General features: G+C 45.3%; 1 protein-coding gene across 1 annotated transcript in view; it reads right to left on the reverse strand.

Moving 5' to 3' along the window:
* Positions 1-2,453: 2,453 nt before the first annotated feature.
* The window catches only part of AQP9 (aquaporin 9), a 47,772-nt gene continuing 31,609 nt past the window's right edge, over positions 2,454-18,616 (reverse strand). The window contains exons 3-6 of the mRNA XM_032864852.1: positions 13,000-13,137; positions 11,898-12,016; positions 8,990-9,207; positions 2,454-3,916 (exon numbers count right to left, since the gene is read on the reverse strand). Of these exons, the coding sequence (XP_032720743.1) occupies positions 3,742-3,916; positions 8,990-9,207; positions 11,898-12,016; positions 13,000-13,137 (650 nt within the window). The 3' untranslated portion in view covers positions 2,454-3,741. The remainder of the gene's footprint in view (positions 3,917-8,989; positions 9,208-11,897; positions 12,017-12,999; positions 13,138-18,616) is intronic.

The raw sequence follows: 18,616 nt of genomic DNA on the forward strand, positions 1-18,616 counted from the left end.
CACTTCCCCCTGCTTGTGTTCCTTCTCTGGCTGTTTCTCTCTTTGTCAAATAAATAAACAAAATCTTTTTAAAAAAATTTATGAAGAAGTCTGGAAAATTATGCGAGATTGAACTACCATAACCTTTGGAAGGTTCTGTCCTTGAATCTAATCCTTTTACAAAAATGTTCATCAACAACTTGTTCCACGTCCTTTATCAATGGCTTTCAAATTATGTTCTGAAGATCCCCTACACACATACACACCTACAGTTTCTTTTCAGAAACCCCTCAGCACTGGGCTGCGTGGGGGCAGACGGCAGTAGCATGATGATACACAGGCAGAGTGAAACTTCTCTTTCCTTCCCCACCCTCCTTCTATTTATAGCATCTTTGGTTTACTAGTGGTTACTATACAAATTTTATTTGACTAGGTTCTGTGGCTGAATAAAACTTGTAAACCCTTCTCTTTAACTGGAAGTTGTATATCTTTTTCCATGATGGTATTTTTGAGTACTGATGTGTCTTTATGTAAGACTCTGTGTGTGTGTGTGTGTGTGTGTGTGTGTGTGTAAACAATTTAATTTATATCTTAAGGATCAGATTTTAATTGATAAATTTCTACTTCATTTAGCCTGTTCAGCAGCTGAGTATTGACTCTGGTTCCTACTGGTTAGAAAAGTCCTACAACATCTGACATACTTTGAGATCTCAAAGGGTTGGGGAATCATGGAGAAATTGTTTTTGGCATAAAAGTAAATGATTCTTTTAAGTTTTGTGATCGACAAGGAAGAGGGGTGTATTTAAAATTCCACCTCCTAAAGGATCTATTTAAAATATAGGTTATTTGGGGCGCCTGGGTGGCTCAGTGGGTTAAAGCCTCTGCCTTTGGCTCGGGTCATGATCCCAGGGTCCTGGGATCAAGCCCCGCATCTGGCTCTCTACTCAGCAGGGAGCCTGCTTCCCCCTCTCTCTCTGCCTGTCTCTCTGCCTACTTGTGATCTCTGTCTGTCAAATAAATAAATAAATAATATTAAAAAATATATATAGGTTATTTGGCTCTACTTGACTTCTGATACAGATCATTCAAACACAAAGACATTCTCTGATCTAAGAATCCACCACAGGCAAACCCACTTGTAAACTGGGGGAGAGGGAGAATTTGAATGTGAAAACGTAGAACAAGAGGACTTTTTTCTTTTTTTCCCCATTTAAAAAAGTCTTCCTGGGGCTGATTTCCTAATGTGCATTTTCCTTTCATGATCCCGGTCATTAATCACCAGTTAGTGTTTAATGATCACCTGCATGGATCATAGATTCCACAATCCAACCTGAAAACTCAAAATTTAGGTTGCCTCTTTCTCTAATAATTATAATCCACCAATCCCCAGGGGTTGTTCCTCACGTGTTTGGCATTTCTGTTTTTGCAGAATGTGAATCGGGGCACAGGACTTCAGCGTCTTCTCTTATTCCTCCCCTCGTCTTTTCTCACATCCAGAATCTCTCAACCTCTGCACAAATTGCCATTTTGGGCTGAAGAATTCTTTATTGTGGGCTATGGGGGTGGGGAGCTGTCCTGTCCTTTGTAGGATGTTTAGCAGCATCCTGACCTCTACCCACTACCCACCAGCAACTCTCCCGCCCTAACTGTGACAATCAAAAATCTCTCCAGACATTGCCACATATCCCCTTGCAGGGGTGGCGGAAGCGACTGAGAAGGGGGTAAAGCTGCCCCTTATTGAGAACCGCTGCTCTCAAATCTGTAAGAATCCCAAGCCTGAGAATCCTTCCAGAAATCATCTGGCCACCACTAGACATGGTCCTCAAAGAAACCTTAGACACATGTAATCTAACCAAGTCAAAATTCTCGACCCCCACTACACATTTAAATCACTGCAATATTTACAAATGATTAACTGCGACATTAGTATTTTTTAAAAGCTCCCCAGGAGACCTCAATTTATAGACAGGGTAAACATGTGCCCTTAATAGCACAGCACTCATAAAAACTTAGAAAAAAAAGCCACCAATTTTATTTCAAATGGGAAATATCCAGGTAGTTTCAGAGCAAGAAAAAAAATTCCATGTTGGTAGATTATAGAACATAGGCCACTGGAGACATTTCACATTTGCTTTTTGTTCTGTTATCATCACAATGCAACTGGGAACTGGACACCTCTGGGAATGCTGGGCTTTTTAACAGTTTGACTGAAGGTGTGTCGTTTGATGTAGAGCAATTTCTCTGGTGCTTGTAACTCACCGACACTTGTCACCAAAGTGACATCAATTAGGGAACTGACCGAGGGGAAAGTCCCCATACGTAATGTTTGTGATTGGAGGGGAAGGAGGAGCAAGAGTTACAAGGAGCAAGGGTGGGCTAGGAAGGGAGGCCTTCAGATAATGTTTTTCAACACATGAAAAATAGGACCAAATTTCTATGTCTTTCCTTGGTTAGTGTTTCAGTAACAGCAGGAATAAAACCACACGATGAAGGTCTTTATATTTTAGGGTCCCAGGAACATTATATCCAGAAGGTGGACACATTCTGGCCGCTGCCAGCGCCATGTCTTCTGGCCAGCCAAGGAGGGCTGGCCGAGATTCTTGACTAGTTATTGATCTTCTGAAAGGTGTAGGATGCATTAGATGAGGTTCGACTTTCCATGTGACCTTAGGCAACTCACTCAACTTCCCTGAGACTTTGTTTCCTTGTCTGAATAAATGGGCAGCACCGCATTTACCTTGGACAGTCAATATGAGGATTAAGTGAGATAATAAACGGGAAAGTGTTTTTGTGAATGGTAAAGCCCAATAAGGTAACACTATCTTTCTGGGGTCCTTCTCTCCTGAAGATTCCACTAGACCAGGATCCCATGGCTTCCTGTTTTGGCTTCTAGGGCACGGGTAGAATAATGGATGAGTGCAGCCATTGACTTAACTTGTCAAATGTCTGTCCTCAAGTGGACAATTAGGAAAATGCATTTGAGTTAAAAATATAGGGTGATGTAATTTTCATGACTGAGGTTACGGCTGTATTTTAGGTTATTATATACTAAAGACAAGAAAATTAATTGGCGCCCTCTAAAATGCAAAGAGCAAGAGATTAATCTGATAAATGGTTTCCATTAAAAAATTCCATTTGGTTTCCCAAATTTATCTTGTCTCCTGAGGTTTCTGAATGCCACAGTGTCCTTCCCCTGTGCTTTCTAGCTGTATTCTACTGTTTCGCATATCCCTAGGTTTGAGGAGTATCTGTATTTACACAAATATAGTGGCAGAATGTAACCGCACAGTTGACCTACTGGCTCCCTAATTCATGGTTATATTAACTGAAATCACTGTTTTGTCTTTCAATTTAGTTTTGGTTGATACTCAAAACATAATCTTTGCGGAAAAACAAAGCTTTCATAATGCTATTACATATGGGTAGTGCAGCTGAGATCATCCAAATAAGTCCACGGTCAAGGTTCTAAGTTATCGGTGCTCGCCTAGTAATAAGGATTCCCATCAAAGGATGAAACAAATAGAGCAGGAGATAAGGCTATTTCAGGGGACAGTCAGTGCTATTCTGGGGGAAACCGGTGAAGAAGAGGTCAGCATTTGCCAACTTTGACTTGAATGCGTTTACAATTATGTGCCTCACATGGCTAGCAGAGAAAATTGGCTGGATTCCATCCTACTCTTATGAAAACACAGACACCTGGATGCCATCTTTTCTGATGAGAATACTAGTGCAGCCCATTGTAAACCCAACCTGAGCACACGACTACATTATCACACTAAGTTCATATTTATCTGGTTTGTCCTCAGATGGTTCTGTCTCGAAGTCTGGGTCAGGATCCGGGTGGTGGATTTCAATGACAAGAACATAGATGAGGCCTCCAATCACAGCACCAACCAAAGGGCCCACTACCGGAATCCACCAGAAGTTATTTCCAGCTCTGAAAACAAACAAGAAGTTAGTGATACACCACTTGGATCTTTCTCCTGGTATTACTAGCTATTCCCTAACAAGCCAGTGTTTCCCATGCTCATGGTTCCTTTTTAACTCAGCAAGAGCTAAGCATAAGGACATTCACTATAGCTTGAAAAATCATCCTAGATTTTTCATATACCTCATTGCAGACGATCTAGTCCAATGTGCTATTAGTACCTGTGAGAGAATAGGTCCCCTTTATTTTCCTTTCAGGAAACAGAGTCCCTGAACCCACTGTCAAAACTGAAGTCATCTAGGGACAGTGCTGGTCGATTATTTAGGAACTGCTTTGCCCTCATCCTGAAATGATGAGTCCTGGGGATTATGAATGGAAGGATGTGGAGAGGTTCCTGGATAGTTGGTCTAGGAGGGCAATCACAGAGTAAATAAACAGGAAATGTTTGCCAATGAATGGATTTTAAAAAATGAAAGGTGGATATATGAATTACCTACTAAATATAATTTAATTTCATGCTTATTTTTTGAGGTCACAGCTTTTTTTTTTTTTTAGATTTTACTAATTTATTTGACAGAGAGAGATCACAAGTAGGCAGAGAGAGAGAGAGGCAGGCAGAGAGAGAGAGAGAGAAGAGGAAGCAGGCTCCCTGCTGAGCAGAGAGCCCGATGTGGGGCTTGATCCCAGGACCCTGAGACCGTGACCTGAGCCAAAGGCAGAGGCTTTAACCCATTGAGCCACCCAGGCACCCCAAGGTCACAGCTTAAAGTTACTCTCTGATAAGGCTTTCCTGCCATGATTCCCTTTTCTGCCATGATTCCAGAAGTCCTCAATCACAGTACATTGTACTGAAAGTAGAGTTCTGGAAGAAAGCGGGTGCCTTTGTAAATTGTCACCATCTTCTTCAGAGGCAGGAAATCCATTTAAATAACTCCATAGGAAGGAACACAATGTTGAGAAGCAAGCAAAATTATTCAATAATACTATAAAGTTATTTAAGGGTGTATATATTTCAGATAAAACTTTCGTAAAGCAGGGGAATGATAATCACCACCACTGAGAATAGTGCGGAGGAGGCAGGAGAAATAGCAGGAGCTGTTTGAGGACTTCACAGTCGGGGAAAGGCTTGTGGCTGTTCTTTTTATCATTATGCTTAGTCACCACATATATGTTCCAGGTGGCCTTTTGTTTGTATCACATTTGGATTAGAAAGAATAATAAAGGAACTAAGCCCCGTGCTTGACCTTCATCCTTCCCTCTGTCTGGCGATCCCTTTCGCCTGGATGGTCCCCAGAAATCTTAGCTCAGGAGTGCAGGCGCAGGGGAATAGCCCTGAGGTTGAGCACAACACCACCAGAGGTCGCTCTTACTGCGCAGCTGAGATGACGCTACACTTCGAGGCTCTCTTCGTGTCCCCATAATCAGGAGGGGTGAGCCCCCAAATCCAGGAGGACTTTCCTGGGAGAGGCGCGTGGGCTTTACAGAGCTAGGGGCCTTCTCTTGGGCAAACACATGAAGCACGTATAAGCCACCTTATTTGTCTCTCATTTCTTTTCTTTCATCGTGACTTAACCACGGAATCTCACTGTCCTCGAACAGATCCAGGTCCCACGTATCTGCCAGGACACATGTCCTCCTTTCACTGGCCAGACTCTTCCTTCAGTCGGGGCTGAATGTGTTGTGCCAGGGTCACAGATCAGAAATGGAGGGCTTCAAACGTGGGTTCCTGCCTGGCCCAGTCTTAGGGGTCCTCAGTGTCATTCACACGCCATGATTTGGGGGATGTCAGGACAACGTCTTTGTTACTTGCTTAAGATACGGACCAGCATCGGGGATTCATTCCTTTGGGTAAACTATTTAAAATATTAACAATCTCCCTGAGATCCTTCATCCATGTAGTCATGAACACCTTAATGGGAATTCGTGGAGAGCGCTTAGATGGAAAACACTATAATATTGAAGGGAAAAGCCGGAGTTAGCCGGGGTCTATTGACTGACTGGCCCTTGTCTGGTGCTCCCCTCCCCTGGCCAGACTGGGGCGAGTGGGGACCCGAGAGTTAGGCAGTCTTGGTTTTACCTGAGGCCTTGGGGGTAGACCCAAGCTAATGTAGCTACTGAGATGCTTACTGGGGATGAGGAACCCTGAAAGGGTGGGATGATCTAGGAACACTTTGGAGATCTGTTATCCCTCCAAGGTTTTTGTGGGCATTTTTGAAGATTACCAGCCAGCCAGCTCTTTCCTAACTGGCTTCTACTCCTCTACTCTCTCCTTTTTAATCCATTTTAGATGGTGACATCAGATTAATTTAGCTCAATTGGAGTTCTAACCATGTCAAACATCCCCTCTTCTTTTTTTTTTTTAAGATTTTATTTATTTATTTGACAGAGACAGAGATCACAAGTAGGCAGAGGCAGGCAGAGAGAGAGAGGGAAGCAGGCTCCCTGCTGAGCAGAGACCCTGATGCGGGGCTTGATCCCAGGACCCTGAGATCATGACCTGAGCCAAAGGCAGAGGCTTTAACTCACTGAGCCACCCAGGCGCCCCTCAAACTTCCCCTCTAAATTCTTTGCTGCTTCCCATAATCTACGAAAGACGGGGCAGCCCAAACCCCAATTTTTCATTCTGGGAGTCTAGATCCTCTGCGATCCGACATGCTGTCCTTTCTAGACTTCTCCGCGCACCCTTCCAGCTAGACGAGATCACTTGTTACTTAAACATGATAAACAGATCCTCTCTGCCCTCAGTCTCCTCTCTGTCCCCCATTCAGGCACATCCAAACACTATAAAATGCCCCTACTTCCACCCCCATAATTCCTAACTTTGGAGCTGCAAACCTCCCATGTGCTGAAGTGAACAAGTCAAATCTCTTAAACGACACTTGACAGCTTCAGCCTGTGGAAGCAGCTAGGCTGAGCCCGCTGAACAGAGCACCAAGGAAGCAGAAGGGTAGCTGCTCGGTTTCCTCATCTCAGCCCAGGGCCTGGAGCAAGAGCTCAGGTAGCTGCAGGGGTGAATAAATGAACGTGTGAGAGGAAAAGACCCTGACATGGAGGGACAGGGACGTGGAGCTCGTCTGGCAGTAGGGGATTCTAGCATTTTGCCAGATGCGATCTCCTACCATTGACTTCACAAAGCCAAGAGAGGATAGACAAGACCTTTATCTATCTTAGAGTGACCATCCCTCCTAGAGTTTGCGTGAGTCCTGAAACAGGGCTCAAAGGGAGGCTTCGAGACCTCTTTGTTCCAGGGGTCTGTGTGAAGCTAACAGGTGACCAGGTCGTGGGGGCAGCGGTATCCTAGAGTGAGGCTCTGGGAGCTGGGATTAATGAAAGTCAGGTTAATTCTGGGCTCTGAGAATCTTGCTGATATATGTTTTGCATTCTCTCTTGGAAGGATACAAAAGAACCTTCTTGGTTGGGGAAGTTCTGTTCAACCTTTACATGTCCTAGTGGTAATCATTCTGGAACAAGAGCTCCTCATCTGTGGAGCATTCTTTCATTTTTGGCCGAATAATTCTTTCTTGTGGGAATCTGTCCTGGGTGCTGGAGGTTACTTGGCAATATCCCTGACCTCTCTCTACCCACGATGCCAGTAACAACCTTCTCTTCTACCCTCCCCAGTTGTGACAACCAGACATGTCTCCAGGCATTGCCAACTGTCTTTGGGTGGGAAAAAAAAAATCACCTCTAGTTGAGAACCACTGCTCTAGAAAACTCATTGCATTATCAGTTTCTTAAAGATAGGGGATGTTGCTTGATTTTCTTTGTATTCCTCATCTCCTGGGACATGTCTGGCACATAACATTTGCCCATTCTTTCATTCAGGCTTTTATCAACTTCTCTGGAGACTCTGTATATGCCAGCCTCTGGTCTCATCACCATGGGGACAGAGGTGAGGAAGCTGCCAGGGCCCGTCCTCAGGATGCTTCCACTCCAGCAGCTCTCAGCCCTGTCTGTGGTGGTGATCTGACTTGTGTCAGTTATTTAAATAACTACTTTTTCACACTGGTGAAGGCAGCCCAAACTTTCACTTAAATAAGTCGTCACATGTATATGATTATATGTGCAGGTCAGCCTTTAAGGACATTCAAGTCTTTTCTCACAGCAAATATCAAACTAGAATTTCCTCACATGTGTCTTTCCTACCTCTCTTTCTCCATGTTAGAGCTCTGTTTCTTGATGAACCAACATGAGTTCCTCTCCCATAGAGAGATGTGCTAAGTGGATGGGGACAGACCACTGTGGTTGCATGGGGGCAAAAGAGGGAAGGAATAAATGGGCACAGTGTGTCCTGGAAGATTGGTACCAACAGCTGACGTATTTCCTCAGCACATTCTGAGGTAGAAAGTATGGCGTCTTGCCATTTCCCGTGCACGGGCTCTCTTTCATGTCTGTTCTGCCGGGGATTTCCTACTCATACCTCAAGACCCAACTCAGCCCTCACTTCTTCGGTGATGCTTTTCCCAACTTCCGAGGCATAACTAGTCACTCTCTTATCTACATTGGTTGAGCACTTTGTTTTGGCGGTTGCCAGAGCTCTTATTGTATTGCTCAAAGCTAGGGTTTTAGCTGATTTCGAAATCTCCCTTTACGTAGCACAGTGACCACAGCGCAGATAGTGTTCAGTAAAGAACTGTTGAATGAGTGAAGCATAACATGGTTCACTACCAAGAACCCTAGAGTCGTATCAGAAGATGGAAACTCTAGGCCCAACTTTATCACAAAATGAATCTGCAGACAACTTGTACAACCAAAATATTCACAAAAAAACATCTACCAACTGAGTATTATTATTATATAGGTCAAGCCCATCTCTTTTGAATTTACCTAGAGCCTCTCTCTCCCTGTCTCTCTTCCTCTTTCTCTGTAACTGTGTCCATATGTGTCTCCTCCCACTCCCCTCCCTGCCCCCACACCCCATATCACAAAGCACCAGCAAAACAATCCACGCCGATGACCAGGACATGCACTTAATCTCCACACTCCCAACTGAACTCTCCTGGACCTCCAAGGTCCAAGCGCAGCCCTTCCCAGTAAAGGCTCAGCGTGACTCTCTCTTCCCCCAACACCACCATTACTTACGTGAAGACCTCAAACCCCCATCCTGCCAAAGCAGTGAACAGTCTGGGACTCAGGTCTCGAGCTGGGTTCATGGCACAGCCACTGTTCAGTCCCAAGGAAGAAGCAATGGCAATAATCAGCAGGCCGATGACAATGGGCTCTAGTCCTTTGGGGACTCCCAAGTTTCTGGAGTCAAAAATGGCGAAGACAATCATGAGGAGGAACATGGTGGCCACTACCTGGGGGAGGGAGAAAATGCACAAGGGATTTAACTTGTATTCCGCTCACTCGCCCACCTCAGAATTCACCCCCTCTGGTGAAAAACAAACGTAACAAACAACACGCACTGGTGGGCACAGCAGGCCAGGCTCTCTTCTCATCACAGCAAGCCCTGATGTGGGGCTGGCATCGTTTACACATTCGTGACGTGCCAAGGTCGCCTGCCCAGTTAGTGGCAGTCAGGTGTGGACCCCGAGAGCTCGGCTCCAGAGACTTACCTTCGCGACAACTATCCTGCTAAGCTACCATCGCGCTCAACAGAAAGGCAAGCCTCCAGCTGGCAGAACAGTTGAGAAGCCCCGTCGGATGGGCGAGAAAAACAACATGAGGCGTCAACGGATAAACGGGCAAAGGAAATGAACAGAGGTTCATAAGAGAAAACTAGAACTAAGAAACTGATATGTGAGAAAAACTGATTTGTAACGAAGAGATCCAAACAGTACTAAACGTTAGGGGAAGTTCTCTCAGGCTCTTCCAGTAGAATGAAACCTGCCACTTTCAAAAGGAATGAAGACACTGTCCTTTTCAACAAAAGCCAAGGTTTGAGAGAGAGAATGCCAGCATTCTTTCTTTCTTACCTCTCTAATGGAATTCACATGAGAAATCTTGAAAGAGAAAGCCCAGTCCCGATCGTTAGAAAGGTCTTCCTTTTATTAAATATAATGTAACTTTATCTCACCATAATTTCATGGGCCAAGAATTTTATAATTAGTATAGAAATATCAGTGTATACACACTACATAATTAATATGTAAGTCTATTAATCAATATTTATTGAGCACCTGTTATGTACTAGCTTCCATCAAATCTCCAGGGAGCATGTGCATACCAAGTCTAACTTCTTTTGCACTTGACACTCCTTCAACTCTTTGGAAGCTACTAGTCCATCTCGTCACCTCCATCCCCCCAGCTCCCGCACACACCCCTAGAGCAAACATCCCCATTCTCCACACATTGCTGTGTGACATCTTTTGGCTCATGTCTTTTAGTAGTATATGCCCTCTTGAACTGTGACATTTAGAATGAATCTAATATTCCCATACAGAACCCCATACAGACCCTAAACTACTTCATCTGAATACTATCCTTCTATTTTTCCAGCTTAGGAGAACATTCTTTTTCTGGCAGCTACAGCTCTCTGTATCTTTTCCATCAGAACTTTTCTCATCATCCCAGCTCATTTAGGCTCTTGGTGCCAAATGACTAATGTGACTCCTATAGTCTAATTGTCTTCACTTTTGTGTTGTTCCTTTTATCTTCAGGTGATCATTTTGTTCTTCGTTTTATTCAAAATTCCTGGGCAGAGACTGTTTATAATGCATTTTCCTCCTATTATTCACTTCATCCTTACAAAGTAATCTGATAAGTGCTCATATTATCCCCACTTTACAAATGAAAACATGAGACCCCCAGAGCTCGGTAATCGAGCTAAAGTTGCTCAGGGAGTTGGCACAGAACTGTTATTTTAATTCCGGCACTCAGACTCCAAATCTCGGATCTTTCCGACTCACATTTACTTGTCAGTCCCTCAAGCTCCAGCCACGGGGCTGAGCATACGGAGAGAGCTCAAGAAAGACTTGTTGCCTGTTTGGTTTATTGATCAAAGTGAAGAGGAAAAAGACCGCGGGCATGAGGGCGTGGATTTTCTCATCTCTCCATTAAATGGAGGTGGACAGAGTTGGCAATCTGGAAGATCCGTTTTATACACACGCCCACTCTAGCCTGCCCCATCGTGATCACAAGAGAACTACTGAGAGTTGCTGGAGATGTCCTCCCTCCTTGTCCCCCTCCCTCCTTTCTTCCTTCTGGGCTGACCAGTCGGCTTTCTGGGCTACGGTAAGGAAGGAAGAGGCCCTCAGGTTGCCAAGGTTGGTCCTGCCACAAGGTGACCAGAAGAACCGTGCTGTCGGCTACATCGCAGTTGTCTGGGTGCAACTTGTTAAGATGTCCACAGAGCAGAGACTCTTCTAGCTACCTTGAGGTTCGATAAACCTATGCGCCTGAGGAGACTTAGAGGATCCAGCGATGCTCTAGGTTCAACTGTCACACTTCTTAGTCCTTGAACTGTGATGGAAATGTCTTTTCTTGTGGCCTCCATGTTCAGAGTGTGGAAGAGACAGTGATCAGAAAGCAAACCCTATTTGCCCCTTTAGGGGTTGAAATGTCCTGTTGTCCATTCTTTTCTGGACCTCAACCAGTGCAAAACAAGTGTATGCAGGTTTTTTAAAGACTTATTTTATTTATTTTAGAGAGAGAGAGAGAGAGACAGAGAGAAAGAGCAAGGTGAGAGACTGAGGGAGAGGGAGAGAATCTCAAGCAGACTCCCTGCCCAGTGGGGAGCCTGTGGTGGGGCTCAGTCCCATGACCTTGAGATCATGACCTGAGATGAAATCAAGAGTCAGACACTCAACCAACTGAGTCACCCAGGTGCCCTCAAGTGTATCTATTAACAAGGAAGCAGAAAACTTTGTTAGTGGTATCGACTTTGGTAAAGGGAAAAATTGGTCAAAAATGCCTGGGTTATGCCTAGTGACCTCTGACTTTGGGAACACAGCCTTCCCAGTCCAACAGACTATAATGTTCCTGTGCATTCCCCTTATTAGATAGTATCTTTTCCCTGAAGTCCAGTCTTTGGTAAACAGACACTTACCTGGTCTGCAAACGCATTTGTCAGAGACAGATATGGAGCGGGGTACGTTGCAAAAATGTGGGCTGTTGCATTTTCCCCCACGATGAGCAGTTTTCCACCGGCAAAGGCCATAAGTCCATCTGTGGAAGAAAGAACTCTGGCACATTAGTGTTCTCTGGGCAAAGCTGAGGGAGGCCTATGCCGGGTCTTGTGCAAAACAACCACAATCAAACACTCAGGTCTAGCTTGGTGGACCTATTCCATTTCTCTCTCCTCATTTCATAGCCTGGCAGTTTTAGAGATGCCCATAGAAATTCTAGGATATCACGTCAAAGATAAAAAGCCCTGGCTGCCCTCCATGGTTCACTCCACACTTGAGTCAACCTTAGCCAGTGGGTCAGGAAACTCATATTCTATGGGGGTTAGACAGAAGGAACTACTTCAACAGTTGATTTCATGCAATCTCAAGATTTTTTTTTGTTTGAAGGGTCTTAGAAGTCAAGTCCCTCATTTTGCAGAGGAGGAAACTGAGACTGACAAAGTCAGATGGCTTACATAAGTCCCCCTGCTACTTACTGACATAGTACAGAATTAAAGTCTGGGTCTTTGATCACCAGTACTGTTTCTCCTTTAGGACTGTTGGAGATCAGATGTCCTGGTTGTTGGACAGAATGGGGAAGAGATTCCCCACCTAGCCTATTCTCAACCGTGCCCTTCCTTTCAAAGACTTTGTTCCAGATTCCTGCTCTGATTACTTAATTATCACAACCTTTGCTACCAGTCAACACCCTCTCTCCCAGCCAAGTCGGAGAAAGCTTATGGAGAATCCACTGGCCTATTGCTAATTTTGTGCCTGGTCACACTGTAGTACTGATTGGACCTAAAGACAGACTTCTAGTTCTGCCCTCCATTTAAATTGTGACCATTTTCTTAAGAGACTTTGTGAATTTGTCCTAATGATAATGTTGGCCACATTATTCAGAACTTCGAATTCTTAGAACTGCCTGCTGAATGTGGAACACTTCCCTGTTCCTGTCTTAGCTCATCTGTTCTTAACAAGTAATTCTGACTCCCCAGTCAGGGCCAGCTCTCCCTAACCCCTGGGCTCAGGAGCCCTACTCACCATAGTAAATGCCAAAGAGGACTGCAGCTCCTGCAAAGGCTCCCAAGAACTGAGCTCCCACATAAAAAGGAAATTTGAACCATTTCATTCGTCCAAAGAGACACATTGCAAAAGACACAGCTGGGTTGATGTGGCCACCTGCAAGAAAGAAAGACGGTTAGGGATGTTAGCAGCAGGCCAGGGAGAATTCTAACACAGAAAACCTTATCTAGAAACCTCAGGCAGAACTCTGTCTTCTAGGAAGAGAACTGTGTGAAGAGGCAGAGGCTTACGTGTAGGTGAGTGTGTGCATGCAGTGTGCACGTGTGTGTATGCGTATGCGTGTGTGTGTGTGTGTGCTCGCACGCACGCATGTGCACGTGCGTGTGTTTGAATGGGGAGGAAAGGGAGACCAATAATTCACATGAACCATTAGACATTGTCTAGGAAGTTTAGCTTTCTGAAAAGGGAGTGAGAGATGGGAAGAAACTTGCACTCAAGAGGTTCATTTTCTGTCTCTATCATCGGTCTACTGTCTACCTCACTATCATTGACCTCCCAGGCTTTTATCCGTCTATGAAATAATTACCTCCAAGAGATTGATATAATCTGTTAACATCAATATGTTTTTTAAGTCAATATATTTATACAACATATTGTTTAATATTTAAATCTGCATCTAGCAGTTCCTCAGCCCATGTCCAGAGGAGATACAACAATCTTAAGATGGAAAAGAGATATCTAAGGGGGAAATGAACCTTGGTTGGTGGACTGTGCCTCTCACTGAGGTAAGGGGCTCCATGTACGTTGAGGTGATCACAGTGTCTGGATTCTGCTCAGTTCCTCTGCAGGAACAATGTGTTTCTCTCACACACGCAAATGTAGCAATGCTTCCAACACCCCAATCTAAGCTCCCGCTAGAGAATCAGCCTCCTGGTTTCTCATTTGGTCACCAGATCACACAGAGGGTTTGCTCAGTGGTAGGTCACCAATACCCCCGTGGCTTTGCTAGTAACAACATTTACTGAACATTTGCCATATGTTATTATTGGGGTATTATATACATTTTACCCTTATAAGAACCCAGTGAGGTGGGTATTACTCTCTAACTGGTGAGGAAACTGAGGCACAGAAGTAAATTAACTTTTTTAAGGCCACGTGATTAGTTAAGTGGTGGAAATCAGATTCAAATGCAGGTTGATATGAATTCTAGAGTCTGTGTTCTATGCTATACCACTTCCAAACATGGAAGTGGTATACACCATGTTCATAAGCCTTCCCTGCCTTAGTGGGCAGAAAGAAAACCACATTTCAGATATCATCTTTGAGTGCAAATGGGGTTAGTTCCTGAAAATGAAAGATATTCATTTGTTCCGTTAGTCAGCATATAGTACATCGTAAGTTTCTGTTTAGTGTTCAATGAGTCACTAGTTGTGTATAACACCCAGTGCTCATCCCAACGAACATAATACAAAATAAGAAAGTAAAAGTCCATCCCCCTCAAAAATAAGAAAGAAAGATGTTCATTCGAAGAGTACACTTTGTGTGGAGGGGGAATTAGAGTCACTGTCAATGTGACCACACTGAAATGTAGACCTTTGGGGTGGGGTTGTGAACAACAGATGATGATGATGATGATGATGATGATGATGATGATGATGATGATGATGAAGGAGGAGGAGGAGGAGAGAAGAAGAAACTTCACCATCTGACTCTATAAAACTTATAGGTCAGCCTATTTCTGGAAGGCCTCCCCCTATGAAGAAAGCAATGCTTTCTTGAGTCTCCAAGCCCAAGTGGGCTTGCAGGGAGCAGTTCTCACTGCTGGCTAAGCCTCAAGGGTCCTTTCTTCACCTGCCCCTGCCACTTAGGGTCTCATCTGAGTAAGAAAATGCCAGTATATCAAAGCATGGGTGATTTCCTGAAGCCTTACAAACACCTCAACTCGTTCGTTTTACTTTGAAATCTAAGAGAGCCCCAAGTCTGGAGACCAGCAGGAGCACCACTTACTAAGGTAGCTGGGAACAGGGGTTAGGAGACGGGAGTGCACAGGCAGTGGGAAGTTCCCAAGGCCAGCCCTGTTTCTCTTTTCCCAGAGGCTGTTTGGAGGGGAGCCAGCACCCAGCCAGAGCAGAGAGATCCACTGTGAAAGGACAAGGGCCCATAAGAAATCAGCCCCAGTCAAAAACTGCTCCCTGCAGATGAGCCCATCAATGCAAGAGTTACAGAGTTCCGTTTAGCAAGCTCCTCTTCCAAAATAAAACTTCCTGCGGGTAGGTTTTTGCTTTTTAGCTCCTCACAAGCACTCCGAGACAGGATGCTCATTCTTCATCTTGGACTTTACACAATGCAAGACAGGCAGCAGGTGTTCCAAATATGAAAGTTGAGTCAGTCAATGGTCAAGGGCCTTTATTTGGGTAGCGCAGACGGTGAAGGCCTGAGGAGAGGGAAAGTTGTTTGGGAATCCGAGAGGGTGTGTCTAGGAGAGTGTGTTGCAAAGCAGCAGGAAGATTTCTCCTTGCAGGGGTGAGTGCCCAGCCTGGCTCACTGCCCCACAAAGCAGAGCAGTGTAGTGGAAAGAACACGAGTGAGGGACTCGGGGAGTGCTGCCCTGAAGTCTTGGCTCCATCCAGGTTGTTGTGACAATCAGATGATTCTTAAGAAGAGCCCAGGGCAGAGCTGGAGCCCACCAGGCCTGAGATGAAAGTCTTAGGTGAGCAGAATGAACCCTTTCAGATGCTGCCCTGGGAAGGTCGCCTCCTTTCCCACACTGTGATAGAGACAACCTTAATATTTTATTTGTCAGGATGCAAAGTTCTTTTGCTTTTGCAAGAATTTACATGGCTTATAAAATGTTGCATCAAAAACAGCCACCGGGGGCACATGCACCCGAATGTTTATAGCAGCAATGTCTACAATAGCCAAACTATGGAAAGAACCTAGATGTCCATCAACAGACGAATGGATAAAGAAGATGTGGTATATATACACAATGGAATACAATGCAGCCGTCAAAAGAAATGAAATCTTGCCATTTGCGACGACATGGATGGAACTAGAGGGTATCATGCTTAGCGAAATAAGTCAATCGGAGAAAGACAACTATCATATGATCTCCCTGATATGAGGGAGAGGAGATGCAACATGGGGGGTTAAGGGGGTAGGAGAAGAGTAAATGAAGCAAGATGGGATTGGGAGGGAGATAAACCATAAGTGACTCTTAATCTCACAAAACAGACTGAGGGTTGCTGGGGGGAGGGGGGTTGGGGGGGATGGGGTTATTATGGACATTGGGGAGGGTATGTGCTATGATGAGTGTGGGGAAGTGTGTAAACCTGGCGATTCACAGACCTGTACCCCTGGGGAAAAAAAATATATGTTTATAAAAAATAAAATTAAAAAAAAAAACAAAAAAAACAGCCACCGTATAAGAGACAGCATATACAATGTTGGATGCTGCATTATTAATGGGGGAGTCATAAGTTCTGATTGGCCAGATTCAAGGGACAGACCACTGGCATGTTCACAGGGAAGAAAGGTGTGGTAACTTCCTTTCAGGAAGGTAATGTTTTGTATTGCAAAACCAGATGTCAGTTGACTTCACCAGTCTGTGACCACAAAATGGGATCTTACTTATGTTTATACCCACTATGCATTGGTTATTTTCGGAATCCTCAAAGTGGGCCTTCTACGTGCTCACAAACCAGTATGTTAGCTGTAGCCACAGGAGAAAGTCACCTCCTCTCCGCAACAGTTTTCCTGTCCCATTCCTGTGGCTGCTTAAACCAATACTGATGTCTGTATGCATGTCAACGGTGGGCTTGTTTGTGGTCTCTGCACGTTCCCAAAGCCACCAGTCCTCAAGGAGCCTAGGATTGCTAGATTCCAGAGATGGGGAGCTAAGTTTCCTTTCCAGCCCAATACTGCCTTGTATCAACCAGGCTCAGAAAATGCTCTACTTATATTTTGGGGTCCTACAGACTCTGGTGAACAATTTGGTTGGCTCTTAACCCTCATCTTGGAAAGAACCTCTGGTAGAAATAGTCCTATAGGCTCTAGCTCTCACTCATCTGAGCACCTGGCCTTAACCCCACTCCAGAGCCCAGATGGGAAGGCTTCATGCCATCTCCCACCCTCTCGTCCTCTGCCTCCCGGTCTCTGCCCTTTTTTTCCTATGGAGACTGCCCAAATCCCTGAGTATATCAATAGATGCAAACAGACATGGGCCACGTTGGTGATGAAAGCTGTTACCTATGCTGGTTGGGTCTGGGACCAATTTCTTCTAAATAAATATGTGATGATGTTCAATTCAGGGTATTATGCAGGTGGAATATTCCAAAACCATGTCTCTACCCCAAAAGTACACCCACCTTTCTATTCCCCAGTCTGTGGCTGCCAGCCTTGTGTGAACATAGTGGGAGCACAGAGGGGGCAGCAGTGGAATGTCTCACAAGCTGATTTAAGGCCAGGACTGATCTGTGTCTGCTGTCTCCTGCCCTATCATTAGGAGAGTCCCCTGCCTACTCTGGTGTCTAGGTGGACACTACAGTGCTGGGATCACAGCAGAGACTTGACAAGATTGTGAACATAGACACAGCTCATGCCAAAGCAACCACACACACAGGCATCCCTAACCCGCACCGCCACACGATCTGAGTCTACGTGCTCTGGAAAGGGGGCAGCCAGCAGATAACTGTTCCAGGGGCCCAGCCCAGTGGGGCTCCCAGGGGGTCGGGGCAGCCATTCTTCAATGTTCCGGTGGCAGCAGCTGCCACCAGGCTGGCTGGCTTGACAGCAGGATCCTCTGCCAGGGTTGTTCTGCCCAAAGGCCCTGCTTGTAATGTCACGCCCTGCCCAGAATAGACCATTGTGAACACTGTAATGGTGGGGACAGGAGCTCTACTGTCATGTAGACCTGGGGCAAGTTTTTGCTCTGCCTCTTAACCAGCTGTGGGACTCTTGCTGTTGTCTTACTATTTCTGAGCTCTGGGTCACTTGGGCGCATGGAGATTGGAATGCCTGCTGCAAAGCGCTACTGTAGAGAAAGGGGACAGAGTATGCACAGCAGCCTGCACAGAGCCCCGGCGTGCGTGGTCTTCCCTGTCGTCCCCCAGCCTCGGCCAGCTTGCCTCAGTGTTCTGACCAGGCTGCTGGAAAATTCTGAGCGCCTTTGAGAACTGCATCATTTCCACAGATCTCTCTGGAGTTACAGGCTGCATTAAGTAGCATCATTTCATTTTTGCTTCTCAGAACTCTATGAACGGTTTCTCATCAGCCCACCCCTCAGGGAAGAATTCAACCAAGAGTGCTGCTCTGTGAGACCTGCCCACCCACGAGAACACCAGCCATTTTGCAAGTAGCCCAGACTTCTGTGATTGCTGTGGGTAAAGGTGCAGGGACTTGGCTCTGTTGGAGTGATCTTCACTGGGCTCTGTGCAGGGTCTCTGGGAATGGCTTCCAATCATGGGGTAGAAACAGGCAAAAGATCCTACTGGCACGTGAAGAACAGGATGTAGGAGTTCCATTTAGGAATTAGCCAGTTCAGGGGTGCCTGGGTGGCTCCATCAGTTAAGCGTCTGCCTTCGGCTCAGGTCATGATCCCAGGGTCCTGGGATTGAGCTCCGAATCGGGCTTCCTG

This window comes from Lontra canadensis, unplaced genomic scaffold, assembly GCF_010015895.1.
Source record: "Lontra canadensis isolate GAN:19392208 unplaced genomic scaffold, GSC_riverotter_1.0 scaffold28, whole genome shotgun sequence".
Classification (NCBI taxonomy): Eukaryota; Metazoa; Chordata; class Mammalia; order Carnivora; family Mustelidae; genus Lontra; species Lontra canadensis.